This window comes from Coffea arabica, chromosome 2e, assembly GCF_036785885.1.
Source record: "Coffea arabica cultivar ET-39 chromosome 2e, Coffea Arabica ET-39 HiFi, whole genome shotgun sequence".
Lineage (NCBI taxonomy): Eukaryota > Viridiplantae > Streptophyta > Magnoliopsida > Gentianales > Rubiaceae > Coffea > Coffea arabica.
Genome location: NC_092313.1, coordinates 74,889,297 through 74,909,338, shown reverse-complemented (window position 1 = coordinate 74,909,338; position 20,042 = coordinate 74,889,297). Strand labels below are relative to the sequence as shown.

The following is a 20,042-nucleotide window of genomic DNA, read 5'->3' as shown; positions in this document are numbered from 1 at the left end:
CCTTTCAATATTTTCAATCTTTGTTCTTCTTATATTTTCAAAATCTACATCCTCCTCATGTTGATATCTTTGTTTCTTCATCACTTTTCAAAATTTTCAATCTTTGTTCCTCCTTCTAATTGATATGTATGTATAGAGTTGTCAAACAGCCGCGATTAAATGACTGCAATGTACAAACCATAAGTAAGTAGCATTAAGCAAAGTTCAAGGCATATGCTTAACGACATACATTACTGACTGCCATGTTAAAAACCAAAACCAGAAGGTACGTGACTCCATAAGAAGTTTTGTTAACTGAAAAAGGTAAACCACCATTATCGGAGGCAACAATTTCACAGTTACACCTAGCACACATAAGAAATTTCTGAGCATAAAACTTAACGGACAAGACACGCAAGTACCATATAGCAAAAGAAACCTACTGAAGACATTGGCGGGAGAGGAAGAGGCAGCCTAGAGTGGATTAGGAATAAACCAAATTGGATAGGGTTCGATCCTCCTAATGTTTTTGTAATCACACGGGAAATAGCAGTCCTCGAAGGTCTTGTCTTTGTAGTGATAGATCCCAACATCGTGACCTCCCCAAGACTTATTTTCAGGTGAGAGATAGTAATCATCAGTGAAGTAAATGGAATTGGGCCTCACTTCAGGGAAATCCTTTGCAGAGAGCGAGAAACTATCATTCATGCCAATAAAAATGGCGTGATCCTCCAAAGAGTTGCCCATGTACCTCAACACTTTATCAGTGAGATCAAATTTATGAACGTCAAAAGTCCAAGTCTTGTATGGAAGAGTCCCATAACGCTCATCTAGTAGATCAACAAAAGAACTGTCCTCCTGGTTGACGCCATAGTTATTAAAATCGCGATCCGGATCGTAGGATCGTACGATCCTACGATCCGGAAATGCAAAATCGATTCGGATCGCATATAGAATCGCAAATTGCTTGAATCTGTATAGGATCGCGATAGGATCGTAGGATCGCATAGGATCGTACGATCCTACGATCCTACGTCGATCCTACAAAAAAGGGCTGATTTGTGAAATACAAGGTTCGTTTTGGCGGCTTTGCAAGTAAAAATCAACATTTGGGGTAGGCTTGTAGTTTATCAAGAAATTGCAGGCCTTAGTTGCAATGTTTTAACAAATTTTGCCTTAAAGTCAAAAGGTTCCGTCAAAAAGCTTCGGTCTTCTTCATCTTCCCGAGTTCTCCTCAAGCAGACCTTTGTCTTCTCCTCTCCGCTGCCCAAATCAAATCCCTAATTTAAACCATCAAACCATCTCAAGCTTCGGGCTTCGGCTAACAAATTGCTGCGGGCCTGCGGCTTCTACCAAGAAGGCAAGAACCCACAAGCTACAGCCTACAGCCGACAGCTTCAATGCTTCAAGCTCCAGCAGCCATTGCTTCGGTTAGAATATCAAGCTACGAAATCCTCTGTTGCTGCCGTATTTTGGCCGTTTCAAGCTTCAAAGCTTGAAGCTCCAGCACCCGTTCTTCTCCAATTTTCGTGCTGCCAGCCTGCCACCACACTGAAGCTCAAGCACCAGTACTTCAATTAAGATCGTATGTGAGTGTGGTTATTTTCTTGCTTGAAAATTGATACTTGGGGAGATGGTGATTGATAAAGTTGTGATTTGTATTTGGTTTTCTTGGTATTTGAACATATATTGCTTTTGATTGAATTGAGTTGAAGTTGAAGGGAATTATTGACGGGTCCATTAATGAGAACTCATAAAATTATTTAATATAACATCATGATTAGTTAGTAATTAATCTCTCTAGAAACTTGAATGGTCTTTAGTTTTCCTCTCTGTTCTGTACTTAGCTTTTGGTTAAAGATTGTTGGTGCAGTTAGTGCCTCATCTGTGGCTTCAAATTTACTCTACTCTGCCACGACTTAAATCATATTTGCTTTCAATACAAGATTAAAATTCACTACAGATTTTCTGCTAGAGCTTGTGGCTAGCGTGCAGAAATCTTCACAAGAAATATTAGATTTGACAATGGAATGGGAGCCCAAGTTCATGAATCTTAACATGGCGTTGGACCAGCCTATGTTGTTATATCACTAAGCCACCACCCAACATTTAAATTTTCCTACTTGTGCAGCCCATTCCACTTTACTGACCTGTTTAAATCTTAATCATTCTACTATTTTGTTTGTCTTTTCGTTCAAATTAAAAAAAAACCATATCTAAATAGGGAAAAAAAAGTAAAAGAAATTACAGTTGCAAGCCAAAAATCTCTAATGAGAATTTCTTGTGCTGGTCTGGTCTGGCTTATTTTCTGAATGCTAGCTTTATTTTCTTTTATCAAGTGCTGGTCTGGTCTGAATTTCTTGGTTTCTTATGAATATTCTAATATATTTGGCAGTGCTTAAATGTCTTCATCCGCTTCAAAGAAACAAAGTAGAAAATCGGGTGCTCGATTGGATCCCGGGTGGGATCATGGAATTGAAATTGATGCTAATAAAAAACAAGTTCAGTGTAAATACTGTGGGATTACTCGAGCTGGTGGTGTGTATAGGCTTAAGCATCATTTAGCTTGTACACATACAAATGTTGAACCATGTCCCAGCGTTCCTGAAGATGTTAGAACCCAAATGTTTGATTTACTAAGTGCAAGTTCTGAGGAATCAAGGAAAAAAAAACAAAGGGTTAGTACTATGTATGATTTAGAAGAAGAAGAAAGTGAAGTTAAGCAGCAGGCTAAAAAATGTTCTATGGACAACTTTGTTGTGAGGAAATCTGGGGGGTTGAATGTGAGACAAACAACCATAAATGAGAAATGGAAGAAACAAGATAGAGATGAAGTTTGTCAAATAATGGCTAGGTGGTTCTATACAAGTGCCATTCCATTTAATGCTGTAAATAACCCATTGTTTCCTTTAATGATTAGGAAATTGGGAGAATATGGAAAAGGACTTAAACCACCTTCATACCATGAAATGAGGGTGACCTTTTTGAAAAAAGAGGTGCAAGAGACATTGAATTTGCTGAATATGTACAAAACAGAGTGGAAAAAAACTGGTTGTACTATTATGTCCGATGGATGGTCTGATCAGAGAAAGAGAACAATGAACAATTTTCTTGTGAATAGTCCAGCTGGTACTGTGTTCTTATCTTCGGTAGATACCACTGATATTTCAAAAACAGCTCAAAAATTATTTGAATTGTTAGATGGTATTGTGGAAAAAATTGGAGAGGATAATGTTGTGCAGGTCATCACCGATAATGCTTCTAATTATAAGGCAGCTGGAAAAATATTGATGGAAAAGAGAAAAAGATTGTTTTGGACCCCTTGTGTTGCTCATTGTATTGATCTAATGTTAGAAGATTTTCAAAAGTTTGATTCTCTCCACAAAGTTACTATACAAAAAGCGAAATCAGTGGTTACATATATTTATTCATGGGGTACAGTTATTAATTGGATGAAACAGTTCACTAATGGCAAGGAGTTGATTAGACCTGGAGTTACTCGTTTTGCTACTTCATACTTGACCATGAGACGTCTTAACGAGCTGAAAGGGAATTTGTTTAACTTTTTCTGTTCGGATAAGTGGAAAACAAGCACGTATGCTAGGAGAAACAAGGGGAAAAAAATTGAGAGCATCATTTTTGATAATCAACAATTTTGGCCAAATGTGGAGTTATGTTTAAAGATAGCTTCGCCTCTTATCAAAGTATTGAGGATGGTTGATTCTGATGAAAAACCAGCCATGGGCTTTCTCTATAAAGCTATTGATCAGGCAAAAGAAGAAATCAAACAAAATGTGAACAATATTCGAAAGAGGTAAATTTTAAATAAATTGTCATATTAATTATGAGTTCATTTATAATTTCTGTGTTGGATAGTAGAATGAATTTTTTAGTTATTTTTTTAACCAAACTCATGTTTATATGCTAGATATGAATCGGCATTTGCTATCATTGATAAAAGATGGGAAGATCAATTGAGTCATCCTTTACATGCCGCGGGTTATTATTTGAATCCTCAATTTCAATATAGTCCAGATTTTCAGTCGGATGCAAATATAAAACGTGGCCTTTATGATTGCATTGCTAAGATGGTTCCCGAATCTGGTGAAAGGGTGAAGATTGATTTGCAATTAGATGACTTTCGACATGCAAATGGATTATTTGGTCATGAAAATGCTGTACTAACAAGAAACAAGAAATCTCCTGGTTAGTTACTATTTGAACTTTGTGTTTTTATTTTTAAAACCTTTACTAATTTGTTATTTATTTTAATTTCCTACAGCTGATTGGTGGGAATCTTATGGCGATGAGTGTCCAGAGTTGAAAAATTTTGCCATTCGAATTCTCAGTTTAACTTGTAGTTCTTCTGGATGTGAGCGAAATTGGAGCGCATTTGAATTGGTAATAATGTTTTCATATAATATAATATCTCATTTAGTATAATATTTTGTTTAGCATTTGAATTTAAGTTCGTAGTATAACTGTATAAGTTCTTTCAATTTCAATAGGTACATTCTAAGAGAAGAAACCGTTTGGCTCAAAAAAGAATGAATGATCTTGTGTTTGTGATGTACAACTTGAAGTTGAGAGAGAGACAAAGGCAAAGGCAACGTGTTATTGAAGAAATTCCTTTTGAGAATTTGCCTTCAGATGATGAATGGGTGACAGAGAGAGAAAATCCAACTCTTCCAAAAGAAAATAGCTGGTTACGAGTTCTAGATGACAATCCCAAATGTGACACTTCAGATGAAGAGGGAAATGAAGATGATGAAATTGAAATACTTACAAGAAATGTGCAGAGAGTTTGTAAGTTTCTTTCTTTCTTCCAATTTAAGTATAAAGTTTATCCTTTTTTTGTTTTTATAGTTTTATTTTGCAAGTTCTCTTGTTTTTGGTAACTTTCATTATTATTGTTTGTTTATTTAGATAATCATGAAGATCGTCAAACCCATGTCCGTCGAAGACAAGTTAAGAAAATGAAAGAGATTCATGTTATTGATGAGGATGATGGGCCTTCAACTGAATTCGACCGCCAAGATGATGATTATCTTGATATGGTTCCCGAAACTGATCTTCAAATGGGAACTAATGATTTGGATGATACTAATTTGGATGGTGATAAAGATAATGCCGAAGATGAATTCCAAGAGAATTGGGATGGTGAAGATGATTGGGAAAATAATGATTTTGATAATATGGATTATGGGAATAATGAATTTGATTCAAACGATGAAAATGATTGGTTATAAATTAATGTATTTCTGAATTATTATGATACTTGAAAATGATGAATTGTTGCTATTTTATTTTTTATTTTTTCATGTTTGTTTAAACATGACAGATGACATTCTAGTAGTTAATTTTGATTTTGAAAATCTTTTTGGATGTTTGGCTTTTTGGTATTTGTGAAGGTTGATGATTATTTTATATTTGGAATTATGATTGTGTAAACTGTGAAGCATTTGGTTTTAAGACTTGAAATCATGACAGATAACAGGTTTATATTCTCTTCTTTATTACTTGTCAGATAGTAAGTAAAAAATACTATATATTTATGAGTAACTTATTTATTTGATATCTTTTAGGATGTACAAAATGATATATGAATTTCAAATTCATTAATTTAGTAAATTTAGGAGTTTTTGGTAGGATCTTACGATCCTACGATCCGATCCTACGATCCGATTCTGTAAAATTAAAATCGATCCGACGTGGGATCCCGATTTTACAAACCTTGGTTGACGCTGTACGCAGTGTACTTCGTTACCCAAAAGAACTGGCCCGACGACGAGGAGGAGGAGGAATCATGATCAGCATATGGGACCAAGAAAATCCTATCGCGGGACACGAATTTTTGGGCGAATTCCTCTTTCTCAGCTTCAGTTGTTAAGGAATCATAGCAAGGATATACCTCCACATGTACATCCACTTTCAGGTTCTTAATGCGAGTCCTTTTCGGGGACAGAGGATTAGAAAGATCCCAACACTCCATCTTGAAATCTGTATCGACCGTGACAAACATTCGGTGCCTTCTGGAATAAACTATGCAGTCATAGTCTACTAGAAGACTTTGGAGGCAAGTCCAGCTTTTTTCACCGTGAGAGGGACAGCAAAAGGCCAGCTTATATCCTCCTACTTCCATGGAGTAGTAGGAGACCATGAATCCGCAGTCCTCTGCAACCGCTTCTGGCGATGACGAGGCAACAATAGCCCCAATAGTTTTGCAAAAACTTGTATCATGAAGTGGTAGTGTGCAGAAAATTGGATCATGAACTGGTAGTGTGCGGATGGAGGGAAGCTCGATCCTACGCTGTGTTATGGGATTGAAAAGGAAAACAGAATCATTGAGCTGGTTCACGAAGCTATCCACCCGTGAGATGACCCAATGCACAGAGCATCATCTTCTGAATTCTGCATGCCACTACAACTACTTTCGGCAGCCTTGATGCTTTTCACTCTGTTCTTTTCCAGGCTGTAGTAATAGTCATAGAAACAACTTCTCTGCTTGTTGCCGACGATATTTCCGGCGGAGGCGGCAGCATCAGGAGGAGGGATTAGAAGCCAAGGAGAAACTTTTGTTTTTTGTAACAATTGATCAGCAAGACCACCACCACCACCACTACCGAAGAAGATGGTAGCAGGTGATTCGTTACTTGTACACACAGTACCACCGCTGCTAATTCCCAAACAGCGGTAGAAACTGTTGTAGTTGGAATGCCGACGAAGAAGGGAACCGGCTCTCGAACACCCGGCCGGCCATCTTCCGACCAAGTATCGCATGTAGGAGGACTTCGCCTTAGACATAGATCTCATCTGTTGGATGCTGAAACACTAATTGATTACCAGCGCCACGCTCCTTTCACTTCTAAGTAGTATTTGTATATGTAACCCTAAACTTGCGTGCCAAGGTAGGTTTTCCTTCCATTGGTTCAATGGTTTCCCGCCTGTTATTATCTGTATGCCATCTGTTAAAAAGACTTATTTACCTTAGGTCGAATTCGCATTTGGGCCATTTTTTCTCTTGTGGGCGAGCGTGTGTATATATATATATATATTTATATATGTATTTTTTAGTCAAAGGTGATTTTGAATTTCAATTGCGTGGATGGGGGTATTTTAGAAATGTAGGATTATTTGGAGTGAAATTTTATTATTGGGTATTACTTAATGTAGCATGAATTTTGATGTATTTACGAAAGTGGCCTTGTATTTTTTTCATATGAAGTGGTGCGTTGGCTAGAAATTTGGATTTTTTATTGGGAACATGAGATCATTTGGTCCTCTTTTGTGTAATGGGTACAGCTTCCACTAGCTTATATGTCGGTGAAATTACTTGAATGTCCTTCATGAGATCATTTGGTTCTCTTTTGTGTAATGGGTACAGCTTCCACTGGCTTATATGTCGGTGAAATTACTTGAATGTCCTTCATGAGACATTCATTAGTGGTATTAGTAAGAACACATTCATTAGTGGTATTAGTTAAGGATGGCAATGAGGACGGGTAGTCATGGGCACCCGTCCCGCGGAGGACTAATGGGGCGAGGGTCAGGGCAAGGGGCATTTCCGCCGCCCCGCCACCCGTTTAAAATATATACATATATATGTATATAATAATATACAATATTTAATTTAATTAGTTACAAACTTATGATAATGATTTTATTAGTTATATGTATTATATAATGTATATTAGTATAGGTAATATAATTGATATTATCAATTATACTAATAATTATATATATCTACTAATAGAAATTATTAATTAGTTATACTAAATTTACTAATACATTTATACTAAATTCCTAATTACACTCAATACAATAACACTTTTTTCTATAAAAAAAAAAAAAAGCACAAGTACAATAATGAATTAGTGATTGTATTTGTGCCAAAAGTAAAAACTTGACTACTTTAGATGTATTTATTTTATCATATTGGATTGTATTCAAATAACTTTTGTTTGATTATTTTTATAAGTTTCAATTGTGAAATTACAATGAATAATAACTTGGTGATGTTGATATTTTAGTACTTGATTATTTGATAAATTTTAACTATAATAAATTTATATAATAAATTTTTATTAGTCCCACGGGGGCACCTGCGGGGGAAGCGGGGTGGGGTGGGGGCGGCGGGAATTTGTAGGCAACCCCGCCCCATTGCCATCCTTAGTATTAGTTCAGTGTTAGTTATTACCGTTGGTTAACATAAAACACACTAACCTAAACCAAACCTTACCGCACAATTAAAGTGAGGAGACAATAAAACACCACCAACACCACCAAGACCAAGCTACAGATTAGTTATTGGCATTTTTTTTACCTCATTTAAAGTGAGGAGAACGTGGGTAAGAAACAACTTTATGTTTGAGCATCTCTCACCTTCACCCCTCTGAATGTCATATGTTTCAAATTCTTTCATTTTCTTTTTGCATTCCCCTTAATGGTTATCAGAATTGCCATTGTCATCTCAATTTGAGAATGATTCCCTAATGCAGTTATTCTTGGTGGTTCAATTTGAGATGGGCTCTCTCTCTCTCTCTCTTTTTTTGGATAATCTGATTTGCTTTATCTTCATTCCAAATTTGGTTGACATTTGTAATAAAGTAAAATCCAGTTCATATTAGATTCAAATTACTGCTATGTCAAATGTTTAATTAGGATTGTATTTGGTGTGCATAATTTAAATGCTCTCGTTTATTGGAATAGGTTTGGAGCAACTGTCAAAGAAGCTTTGCAGGGAGTATTTGGAATAAGGTCAATCAAAAAACTATTGTAATTGCTTCTTTTGTATTGTGGTTTGTGTTGCATTTGAGTTGTTTGAATGGTGTGGTTTGTTCTATAATTGTTTGCCTTGCTAATAAATTGATTGATTTGTGTAATTGACTTTGGTGGTTGTTGCTTGTACTGATTTGAGTTTGTAGCAAAGTTTATTGTTTTATATACTTGTTTATTTACTTGCTTAGGCTATTAAAATAAAACAATGTATTGTGCTTGCTTACTTCTGCCACAAGATTCAGCACCACGTACATACTATTCAAACTGATGACTCCTAACATATAAGAGTCGAATTGCGATGTTTCAACTCAACTGAAAACTAACAGTATTCCAAACCAGAATGCAAACTCAGCGATTTGTAGAGAATGAATAATATGAATGCAATTTGTTTATGAAAACAAAACGTGAACAAAATGTTAATGTTTAACAAAATCTTGGAAATTGATAAAAAAAAACTCTAAAGAAAAAAAGAAACATAATAAAAAATTATATTCTCACTGGAAGATCTGAAAATTGTACCATAATTTAGAACCTGAAAGAGTTTATCTCCTAATTTCTTTGATTGAATTCCATAAATGATGAAAGAGTTTACGCTTCATATAGGGTTTGTATAGTCTTATGTGAACTAATGATGCGTTTGATAAAACTAAAGTCTTAAAACTGAAAATTGAAATTTGAACTATGAATCCATTAAATTATTAAATATTAAATCTGATACATTTGAGTGTATATCACATTAAGTGATATATGGATAGTTCATCACTTATTTTATAGGTAAGTTTTGTCTAGAAAATTCAATGCCACTTAATTAATTCAAATGTTCAATTTTTTTATTATTAAACACGTCTGAATATATTAAGATTTTAATCCATTAAATTTAAATGTTGTATTGAGTTATTAAACAGGGTCTAAATATTTTGAAATTTTGTCTTATTGGCAAATTTTGATTCTTGAACAACTACTGAGCTATGAACGGTTGTTAGATCCATGCCTCGTTTCGTTCCCCTATAGGCAAGACAAAATTTTGTGCTGTCAACAACATGTCAAAGTTTTAACTTCAAAAAATGAAAAGTTCTACTCACAATAGGTGAATTCTACAAAATGGTGGAGCTGTTTCTAACATTTTTGTGGTAAAGGTAGTAGTAACCAATTACAAAACGACATGTAAGAAATTACTAAAATTGAGGATGGTTTTAGCGCTTGAAATCGCGTGTCCCACCTTTGTTATTGATTAATAACTCTCAGGATTCTATTGTGAATAAGTTTAACAATTAATAAATCTTTCAATTCTATTGAATGATAGTCCATCAGCACAGTATACGTGACGGTTAAACAAAGATGGGACAAAGACAAAACTTGAAATAGATTATTTAAAACGCGATTTAGCAGACACGCGATGGGAGAAGCCCGGTGGTAAGAAGGAATTCGTACAAGTTGCTTGAAAGAAAGTTGGGGCCACACTGAAATAAATTTTGTAAATAAAGAATATAACCCACCAAGACAAGACATGCATTAGATGTTCGAAAAGTGGGCATTTAGTCCTAAACTCCTAGGAATTGGGATAAATATCTAGGAGTTATGAAATGTGACTGCAAAACCAACAAGGCACCAGTGAGCGCATGCAAGGGGTTTCCACCCGTTGTTTGCATTTCCTATACAAAATTTCTCTGAACATTTTCGAGAAGATAGCTTAGTTCTTCTGAATTCTCAATAGCTTAATGTTACAATAATTTTAAATTAAAAAAAAAAGTGACTGCAGAATAGGATCTTTGAAAGATAAATGTAATGATCACTGAGCTGTTGGATTCACAAGACAATGGTCAATTTAAACTTTAAAGTTGTTTTAGCTTGATCCATGATCGGCAAACTTGAAACTTAGGGTCTGTTTGATAACATAAAAAAGTGCTGAATCTGAATTTTTTCAGACATTCAGATGTTTTGAGTGTTTGATAAATGAAAATCTATTTGCTGAACTTGTTAAGCAGTGCTGAACCTGTGTGTATTTTTTTCAGCACAAGAATCATAACTGAATGCTTAATTCTGATAAGAATCAATAGAATTACTTCAACTACCTTATCTTATTTACCAAATCTACCCTTGTTTGTTAATTATGTTCAAAATTCGTATCTAATTAAACAACATAATATTCTCTATTTAACGATTTTTAGTTTCTCTTTTCTCCCTTTTTAATGACTTTTACATCTTATCCATACTCCTCATATAATATATTTCATCTTTTATATTAATTTGATTTAAAAATAAATATTGCTATTTTCATACCTAACAATTTTAAACTAATTAAATCATAAATTCTATTTCTTTTTTGAATCAAAGGATATAAGGGCAAAATTGTCAAATTAAACTTATTAAACATTCAGTTATAAATATTTATCAAACAGTATAAATAGATTTAGCATTAAAATTCAGACATTCATATATTTTTTTTAGTGCTTAAAATTCAGCAAATTAATTGTTTCAGTATTCAGATTTCAGAATTCAGACTTCAGAATTCAGATTCAGTTTTATCAAACGGAACCTTAATTAGGAAGGCCTTCGTAAGACATGTTTTACCTAATGGTTCAATCCGTAATTATCGTTCAGTACAAACGTAAGTAGTTTCAAAATCTTAAAAGTAGAATAACCGTCATTTTCTTTCTGTAAACTTCGCATTTTACAAATATATATAAATAGAAAGAACTAGAAAAAAATAGCAGACGTATATTGCAAGATGATATTTGATATCACTTTACTATATGGTATTGCATTCTAGGATAAATCATTTGCATGAAATGGTAACTAAAACAAAAATAAAAAAGTAAGAAGATTTATTTTTGGATAATATCTAAGTGTAAGTGAGCAGTACAAGTGAGTATATGTAACAGCATAATAAATTAGGTATCATTTAAATATCTTAACGAGTTCCCCTATCCTTCATCAAATTTTCATCAAATCATTTGCATGAAATTTTATCTAAAATAAAAAGTAAGAAAATTTATTTTTGGATAATATCTAAATGCAAGTGAGCAGTACAAGTGAGTATATGTAACGGCATAATAAGTTAGGTATTATTTAAATATCCTAACGAGTCCTTCTATCCTTCATCAAATCTTCATTAAATTATTTGCATAAAATTTTATCTAAAATAACAAGTAAAAAAATTGTTCTTGGATAATTAATATCTAATTGCAAGTGAGCAGTACAAACGAGTATATGTAATAACATAGTAAGTTAGGTATAATTTAAATATCTTAACAAGTTGCCCTGTCCTTGATCAAATCTACATTAAATCACTTACAAAAAAATTTATCTAAAATAAAAAGTACAAAAAAATTTGTTCTTAGATAATATCTAAGTGTCAATGAGCATTACAAGTGAGTATATGTAACGACATAACAAGTTGAGTATTATTTAAATATCTTAATGAATTCCCCAATCTTTCATGAAATCTTCATTAAATCATCTGCTTGAAATTTCGTCTAAAATAAAAAGTAAGAAAATTATTCTTGGATAATATCTAAGTGCAAGTGAGCATTTGCATGAAATAGTAACTAAAATTAAAGCAAGAAAATTTGTTCTTGGATAAAATAACTAAATGCAAGCTAGCAATTCAACTAAATATATGCAGGGACATTGTAAGTTAGGTGTTATTTAAGTATCTTAACGAGCTCTCCTATCCTTCATCAAATCTTCATTAAATCATTTGTATGAAATTTTATCTATCTAAAATAAAAAGTAAGAAAATATATTCTTGGATAATATCTAATTGAAAGTTAGCATTACAATTTACAAATGAGTATATATAACGACATGGAAAGTTATGTGTGATTTAACTATATGAACGATATTTATTCTTGGATAATATTTAAGTGCAAGTGAGCAGTATAAGTAAGTATATATAATAACATAGTAAGTTAGGTGTTATTTAAATATCTTAACGAGTTTCCCTATCATTCGTCAAATTTTCGTTAAATGATTTGTGTGGAATTTTTTCTAAAATAAAAAGTAAGAAATTTTATTCTTGGATAAAAAGTATGAATTAGTAAGATAATTGCTTGATAATAAGAAAAATGTACCAAAAATAATTGAGTAATGTGCAAATTAGTAATTGGTCAATGGCATATATTTTGCAATTAACCCAAACAATAATAATTGCTTGATAGCCCGGGCTAATACCACCCAGAATTTTGGCTGAAAAGCGGGCGGGACAGGTGCAATGCATGAACAAAATTTTAAAACCTTTTACCCAACCATTTTTGGCCACCCGCCATCGATCCGGACTAATGACCTGTGACCTGTTTTAGCACTAAAATATGTGTCCAGCAATAGCCATGTCTGTGCAAAATCTAAAATATGCAACTTTATATCAGCCGGTTACCTGTTTATTTTGTCCCATTTTTTTTTCTTTCTTTATTTTCTCCTGACACTATACGAAAGAAAGTGATTTGACAATAGTGATTTTGTTACTACTCTTCAAATACCATATATAACTGTCTCTGTTCAATGCAAAAGCTATTTCTTCAAGTCGAGCTCGGTAGCGTGGGCTCCAACCAAGGACATTATATGGTCTGAATTCTGAGATACAAACGGGCTGTAGCTCCTCAAGCCTTAGCCCACCGTTTCCTTATTCCCAAACTCCCCCCTGCCCAGAGCCCACCACCCACCACGTCTGGGTTCGTAGATGGCTCATTCAATATCTGTCCCTTGAAATTTGAATTTTGACGTTTGGGACAATTTAACCACAAATTACAACGGGCAATATGTAGCCCAAAAAAAAAAAAAAAATTACAGGCATGGACTAAAATATTTTGTCATTGTATGATCCTTTTTTTTGAGTTGAATTTGATTTAATGATAGATGAAGCAGAGTTAACGACCAAAAAAAGAACACTTGAGTTGAATAGTGACTAATTGAAAAAGGGTTTTTAACTATGAACATGTTCCACTTCCCCAAGAAATAAAATTTTATCTTATGGAAGATAGATAATTGTACACACACTTTAATCTCTGGCACAGCTTTATAAGTTATATTCTCTTATATAGATATGGAATAATTTCAAAAATTTCTCTTGAGGTTTTTGACAATTTCACTTGTCTCCCCTGAGCTTTGCAAAGTAATACTAACTTCCCTTATATTGTCTTATTGGAAGAAAATTACTCATACATCCTAAGATATTATGTCTTATTGGAAATTAACATCTGGCAATTAAGTAATTAGGGCACTAATTAACTGTTACTAACTAATTAACAAAAATAGTTACTAGAAAATTTTTAATGATGAACAATAACCTGTAATTACAAAATGGTGCCAATTGATGCACCAAATTTTTTTTCACTTTCACAAATTGATACACCAAAAATCTTCACAGCTGAATTTGTCTGAATTGATACACTAACAGTAATTTGTTTGAATTTTTTATTCTCTCAAAAATCTTCACAACTATCTTGCGATTACACTTGCAATATTTGTTCTTGATGTAAAAGGATATGAGTGAATTTTATGATTTCCTCATGTAGCTTAACAGGGCTATAGTTTCTACATATATACTTCACCTTCAACTTGCAAAATCCACACAAAATCACTATTTTCCCACCTCAAATTTTACTGCTTTAGGTGAAAGTGAGATCCATCTTAATGCTTCTTGTTGCCTTTTATATGCAAAATGATAAAGACGGGAAAAAATAACTGTTGTAATCCAATGCACTAGCCCTAAGTCCAACTTTGTAGAGAAAATCAATTACTACTTATTTTTACTCTTTGCTATTTGCACTTATCTTCCCTCACTTTTGTTATATATGTATTTCATTCCTTTACAATATAGCTTATACACGAGCATAAAAAGGGCATTTGTAGAATAAAAGTACTATCTCTTTTCTCAAAACACTTTTTTAATGGTACTTTTTTTGATTTGGATTGATTTTGTTATCAAAACCTTAACTTCAAAGGAGGTTAGTATAATTTTACAAACCTTAAGGGAGGTTTCTAAAATTAGCCCTATACACACACACACACACACACACACACACACATATTTTCTGACAAGCAATGGTTTATAATATTTATTAGCAAACAAATGGATACTAGAATTTAAGGTCTTGTTTTTTATTTATGGTTAATTTATACAAATATGAATAATTTAAATATAAAAATTAACAACGGTTCTACATATTCATTCATATTAATTTTAAAAAATTAATGTATTTTAAATGTTTAATTATTTATTAATTTTTAAAAATTTGTTTACATACTTTTCACTATAATATGATAGTATACATCAAATAATGTACCCCATATCTAAAACTTGGTAGATATTCTTTTTTTATAAATATTCTTTTTGAAAATTTAAATTTTTATAATGACCATAAACCTAGAATTATATATTCATACTTAATTAAGTAGAAAAAGATGCATTAACCCATTTTTCTTCATCAATAAATATTCATTTTTCAATAATATTGATAAATTTATCGGTGTAACAGTTAATTCTCTTTTTTACACTAAGTTAATTCAAAATTAAGAAGATATGATGAACAATTTGAATACGAATCAATGATATGGTGATGAAAGGAAGTAATTTATGGGATTTGTAAGATTTCAATGATTGTGATTTAAAAAGGTTTTACTATATTTCTATATAATAATTTGGTAGAAAGCAAATATCATTAAGATAAGATTAGTTTTTTTTAAGTTATTTTAAAATTAAAGATAAATTTTAAACATATAATATAATCATTTTAATAATTTGATAGAAAGCAAACATCGTTAATATAAGATTAGTTATTTTTTAAAGTTATTTTAAAATTAGAGATAATTTTTAAACACATAATATAATCCAAATAGAATTCAGTATGGATAAAACCCAAGTAATCCATAATTCATTAATTCTCTTAAATTAAACATGCTTATATAAAAGTGAGAAACACTATGATTAAAATAGCTACTTTTATATATACATAGGTGCATACAAAGCATCTAAATTTTCGAAGTATATGATCTACCATCCAGCTAAATCTACAAATTTACTAAAATAATTTACCCATCTTCTTTTGGGCGAGAAAGAATTAGAAGCAAAGAAAAGAAGCAGATGTTTTTCCTTTTGGGTGAGAAACTTTCTCAATTGTCTCTGTAAAATTTCATTCGGTTGTGGTAAAAACTTGTACTTTCTACACTGCTACAAAGGCGTTAAACCCTAAAAGCAACAAAGGCGGGATTAAAGCATCAGCAAGCATAGGGCTGATACTCAGGCAGCTCCAATCGCTTCGGCCATTCATGGCATCGCCCTCCTCCATGACGACGACGTCGTCTACCACTTCAAAACTCGTATTCTCCGGCTGCTCAACCTCCTCCTCCTCCTCCTCCTCTCCTCGACTCCTCCCATTGACCACCGCCACCACCTCCTCCAAATGCAGAGCTTTTCACTTCCACCGCCGCTTCAACCCCCTCCGTCATGTCCATCTGCGTCCGTGCAAAAATCCCACAACTGTCTTCGCTCAAACTATCAGCCCTCCTTCGTTCATTGCTGGTACAATTCAACTTCGTATGAATTGCTCATAAAGATTCGTTTTTGTTTTTGAAAATCAAAGTTTATGTCTTTGCTTGATTATGCATGCAGCTTGAGATAAAATTTGACAATTAGGTCAAAAAAATCACGTCTTCAACATTTTGTGATTGTGGGTTTCTTGTCTTTTCATTGAATTTCATCGGGTTTTTGCTTTATTTTTTCCTAATGTTTCTTGAATTTTGTTAATCAGCTGCTATGGCTACTGAACCTTCTGCTAAAGTTATTGATGGAAAAAGGGTTGCTAAAGAAATCAGAGAGGAAGTAGCAGCAGGAGTATCTAAGATGAAGGAGGCACTAGGCGTCGTTCCAGGGCTGGCAGTGATCCTAGTTGGGGACAGGAAGGATTCAGCAACTTATGTTCGCAACAAGAAGAAAGCTTGTGAGGACGCAGGAATTAAATCTTTTGAAGCGTGTTTGCCTAAAGACGCGACAGAAGAAGAAGTGCTTAAGCATATTTCAAGTTTTAATAATGACCCTGCGGTTCATGGCATCCTTGTTCAGCTACCTTTACCTTCTGTATGGTTTTGAATATCATTATTTCTTGTCCTTTTTGGATCAAATTCGGTTGCAAAATATGCCTGAATCTACTTTTTTTTTTTGCCTGTATAATGGTATGGTTTGTGCTTGAAATGATAAGGAAAAAAAAAATGTAACTATTTTCAATGGTTTCCTCTGCTATCTTGAGTCAAGTTGAAGTAGAGCTAATTTCTTTTGTAAATGAAGCATTGCTCTGAAGTGAACTATTCTTTAATGGATGTTTGTGAATTACAATGTAGCTAATACTTTATTGTGTCTTTTATAATTTTCCCTGGACTTTCATTTCTTCAATATAACATTTTGGGACCATTAAAATTATTCCGTTTGATGAGTGAGGACTAGAAAGCTATGCATGTTTACCATTATGATTATCTTGTGTTTCTATATTTGTCTCTCATTGCTCAATGCAAATTGAACTTATTCTCTGCTTCCTTCATTATCTGTAAATTGTAAATTGATTGACTGCTTGATAAAAATGGTTTAGGACAACTTAAGATTCTATAGTAAGAGACTCGGAAGTTACTAATGTTAACTTATAAGTTCTTGTTTGAGGTCACTTTTAACTCCTGTCTTCATGGATCTTGTACAGCACATCAACGAGCAGAATGTATTAAATGCTGTTTGCATTGAAAAAGATGTGGACGGATTCCACCCACTAAACATTGGACGTCTTGCCATGCGAGATAGGGAACCACTATTTGTGCCTTGCACGCCTAAAGGATGCATAGAATTGTTGCATAGATATGGTGTTGTTATCAAAGGGAAGAGAGCAGTTGTTATTGGCCGGAGTAATATTGTTGGGATGCCTGCTGCTCTATTGCTACAAGTAAGATTATTGCTGGCTGGAAATCTTTCAATTAAAATCTTCCGAGCTAGCGTATCACTGTTTTTTTTTTCCCTGTTAATAGATTGAATTGTTTTAATTTTTGGTTTTCCCTTGGTACTTTGGGATGGTAGAGGGAAGATGCAACTGTGAGTGTTGTCCATTCTAGAACAAAGAATCCTGAGGAGTTTACTAGAGAAGCTGATATTATCATCTCAGCTGTAGGACAAGCAAATATGGTGAAGGGTAGCTGGATAAAGCCTGGTGCAGTTATTATTGATGTTGGGATAAATCCAGTTGAGGTGGGGTATCTTCATTTGTCATTGGGCACTTCGCTTCCACTGCCTCAATCCCTTCTCCCCCTTCCTCTGCTCCAAGTGCCCCTTGAATGTTTTGTTTGCTTAAAACCTCTAAGCTGCAGTGTTGAATTTGTTTGCGTGCTTTAATAACGAGGTAATTTTGGTTGTGCCTTTGTGACAGGATTCTGAAAGCCCTCGGGGCTATCGGCTAGTTGGTGATGTTTGTTATGATGAGGCTAGGCAAATTGCATCTGCTATCACTCCTGTTCCCGGCGGAGTTGGACCTATGACGATAGCAATGCTGCTGTCAAATACTCTGACGTCTGCAAAGAGAATTCACAACTTCAATTGATATTTTCACCATGACCTCTTGTCCCAATAGGCAGAGGCCCTCCTTCAAACAAGTGCAGGTCCTTTGTTGGGACTTCCTCCCATCTTCTTTCCATGTAGGGCACCAAAAATAAAATTTTGTCCGCCTTTTTGCCAAGCAAAATCTATGCAGCTATTATAGAGATGACATATAGGGAGTCCTTTGGAGCAAGAAGCATCCTATTTGGCTCAGTATTTTCAAATGATTAAGAGCAATTGGTCGTGCTTACTAATTGGTAAATGATGTGCATATAGACAGAACCGTGCAAGATGGGTAATTTAAGAAGGAAGCGAACAACAAACGAGCCATGAGGACGCCAGCCTTTTAGATGAAAAATAGGATATCCTATTTTCAAGTTAAGATTGCATTTTTGTGTTCAGTCTTTGCCCATGAAGAGAAGCACTGGCTTCTGATTTGGCAACATTATCAACATCAGGATTAGTTATATTTACATGCACATTGTATTCTTTCTTTGATTTTCTGGTTGCATGCACTTATTTTGAATTCATCCTGCTGTCTACGTGAAATTTTTATTTTAGTTAGTTTCATCAAAATTGTCATTCCATAGACTCAAGATATCTTTACATACGGTATTGCTTTATGCTTGTGTAGCTTGTCTATATTAATCATCACAATCAAGCAGAAAAGGTACTAACAGGCAAGTAGAAGTGGCAAAATGGATTCATATCCACCAATCCATCCATATAAACCAACTTTAAATGGATTTGGATGATCCATATAAATTCAATGGTTTTAAATGGATAACCATTTAAATCCAATTATATTGATGAATTTAAATGGATTATCCATGTAATCTATATACATCCATTTAACTTAAAAAACAGTCAACATAGATAGGATTGACTAGGAGCTAATTAGTGCTTACAAATCTTTTTGGGTGGATTTTCTTATTTCTGTTTTCATTAGTTGAGTGAATCTGAGTTTAACCGTATCGCTCATGCTGTCTATTAACTGGACATGTGACACTTGTATGTGTAACAAGCATTAGTGGGCCCAGTTACCACTCTTAACCTTTTCTAACAGAAGTTAGAAATTCGGCTTTTATGAACCTAACTTCCAGAAGAAACTTCAAAAGCCAGTAACTTCCAAAAGAAACCTCAAAAGCCGGCAACTCTTGAGATCCTCCTGGGGACTTATAAATCCAAACCCAACCTCCCAGAACCGATGTGGTATGGCAACCCCACAAGGGCCTAGTTACCAAAGAGACCCACTTATTTTGGTAAGAGCTGTGTTAAGGTGAAATAGAATGGGATTATACAATGTTGCACCTTCCAATCAGATGATATTTCTTCTTGGGGAGATCCAATCAGGTGACTTAGCGACATGTGATGCAACGTACAGCCGTTGATGGGTTTTGGTGGGTCCAGTTAAAATAATTTTTCATTTTTTTAATTTCTTTTATTTATAAAAATAATTTTTCTAATTAGTATCCCGCAATATTGGTTAAGAAACGTAAATGACACCTTCTTTTATTTTTTTTAATAAGTTGAAGGTTTTGAATCCAAATTCTCATACTTACAATCCCTCTCCCCTTATCACCCAACCAACTATCAAAAAAAAAAAAAAGGCACCTAATTTACTAAGTAATATAATGTAGCTTGTATATCAATAATATAATAAGGAGTTTCATACATTTTTAGATATTACGTGCACATGTGATGAAAATATTTTACTTGT

At 33.8% G+C, this 20,042-nt stretch overlaps 2 protein-coding genes across 3 annotated transcripts; both read left to right on the top strand.

The window, feature by feature from the left end:
• The first annotated feature begins 1,186 nt into the window (after positions 1–1,186).
• On the top strand, positions 1,187–5,264 carry LOC113733150 (uncharacterized). 2 transcript variants are annotated; one of them, XM_027259337.2, is made up of 6 exons: positions 1,187–1,564; positions 2,375–3,793; positions 3,908–4,185; positions 4,262–4,380; positions 4,488–4,785; positions 4,906–5,264. In XM_027259337.2, exons 2-6 carry the CDS (start codon positions 2,382–2,384, stop codon positions 5,226–5,228), a joined length of 2,430 nt encoding a protein of 809 aa, XP_027115138.1. In that variant the 5' UTR covers positions 1,187–1,564; positions 2,375–2,381; the 3' UTR covers positions 5,229–5,264. The 2 variants fall into 2 exon arrangements, with proteins under 2 accessions (XP_027115138.1, XP_027115137.1); XM_027259336.2 differs by having other exon boundaries at positions 1,187–1,568.
• Positions 5,265–15,906: 10,642 nt separating this feature from the next.
• On the top strand, positions 15,907–18,852 carry LOC113733149 (bifunctional protein FolD 4, chloroplastic-like). The gene is made up of 5 exons (XM_027259334.2): positions 15,907–16,276; positions 16,506–16,831; positions 17,442–17,678; positions 17,810–17,977; positions 18,156–18,852. Exons 1-5 carry the CDS (start codon positions 16,024–16,026, stop codon positions 18,324–18,326), a joined length of 1,155 nt encoding a protein of 384 aa, XP_027115135.1. The 5' UTR covers positions 15,907–16,023; the 3' UTR covers positions 18,327–18,852.
• Positions 18,853–20,042: the final 1,190 nt, after the last annotated feature.

Excerpts from the sequence above, each read along its gene's own strand:
- LOC113733150 (XM_027259337.2), top strand. The coding sequence starts at position 2,382 with ATGTCTTCATCCGCTTCAAAGAAACAAAGTAGAAAATCGGGTGCTCGA. Across the intron at positions 3,794-3,907 it reads GTGAACAATATTCGAAAGAG|ATATGAATCGGCATTTGCTA; the intron begins GTAAATTTTAAA and ends TTTATATGCTAG. Across the intron at positions 4,186-4,261 it reads AAGAAACAAGAAATCTCCTG|CTGATTGGTGGGAATCTTAT; the intron begins GTTAGTTACTAT and ends AATTTCCTACAG.
- LOC113733149 (XM_027259334.2), top strand. The coding sequence starts at position 16,024 with ATGGCATCGCCCTCCTCCATGACGACGACGTCGTCTACCACTTCAAAA. Across the intron at positions 16,832-17,441 it reads TTCAGCTACCTTTACCTTCT|CACATCAACGAGCAGAATGT; the intron begins GTATGGTTTTGA and ends GATCTTGTACAG. Across the intron at positions 17,978-18,155 it reads TTGGGATAAATCCAGTTGAG|GATTCTGAAAGCCCTCGGGG; the intron begins GTGGGGTATCTT and ends CCTTTGTGACAG.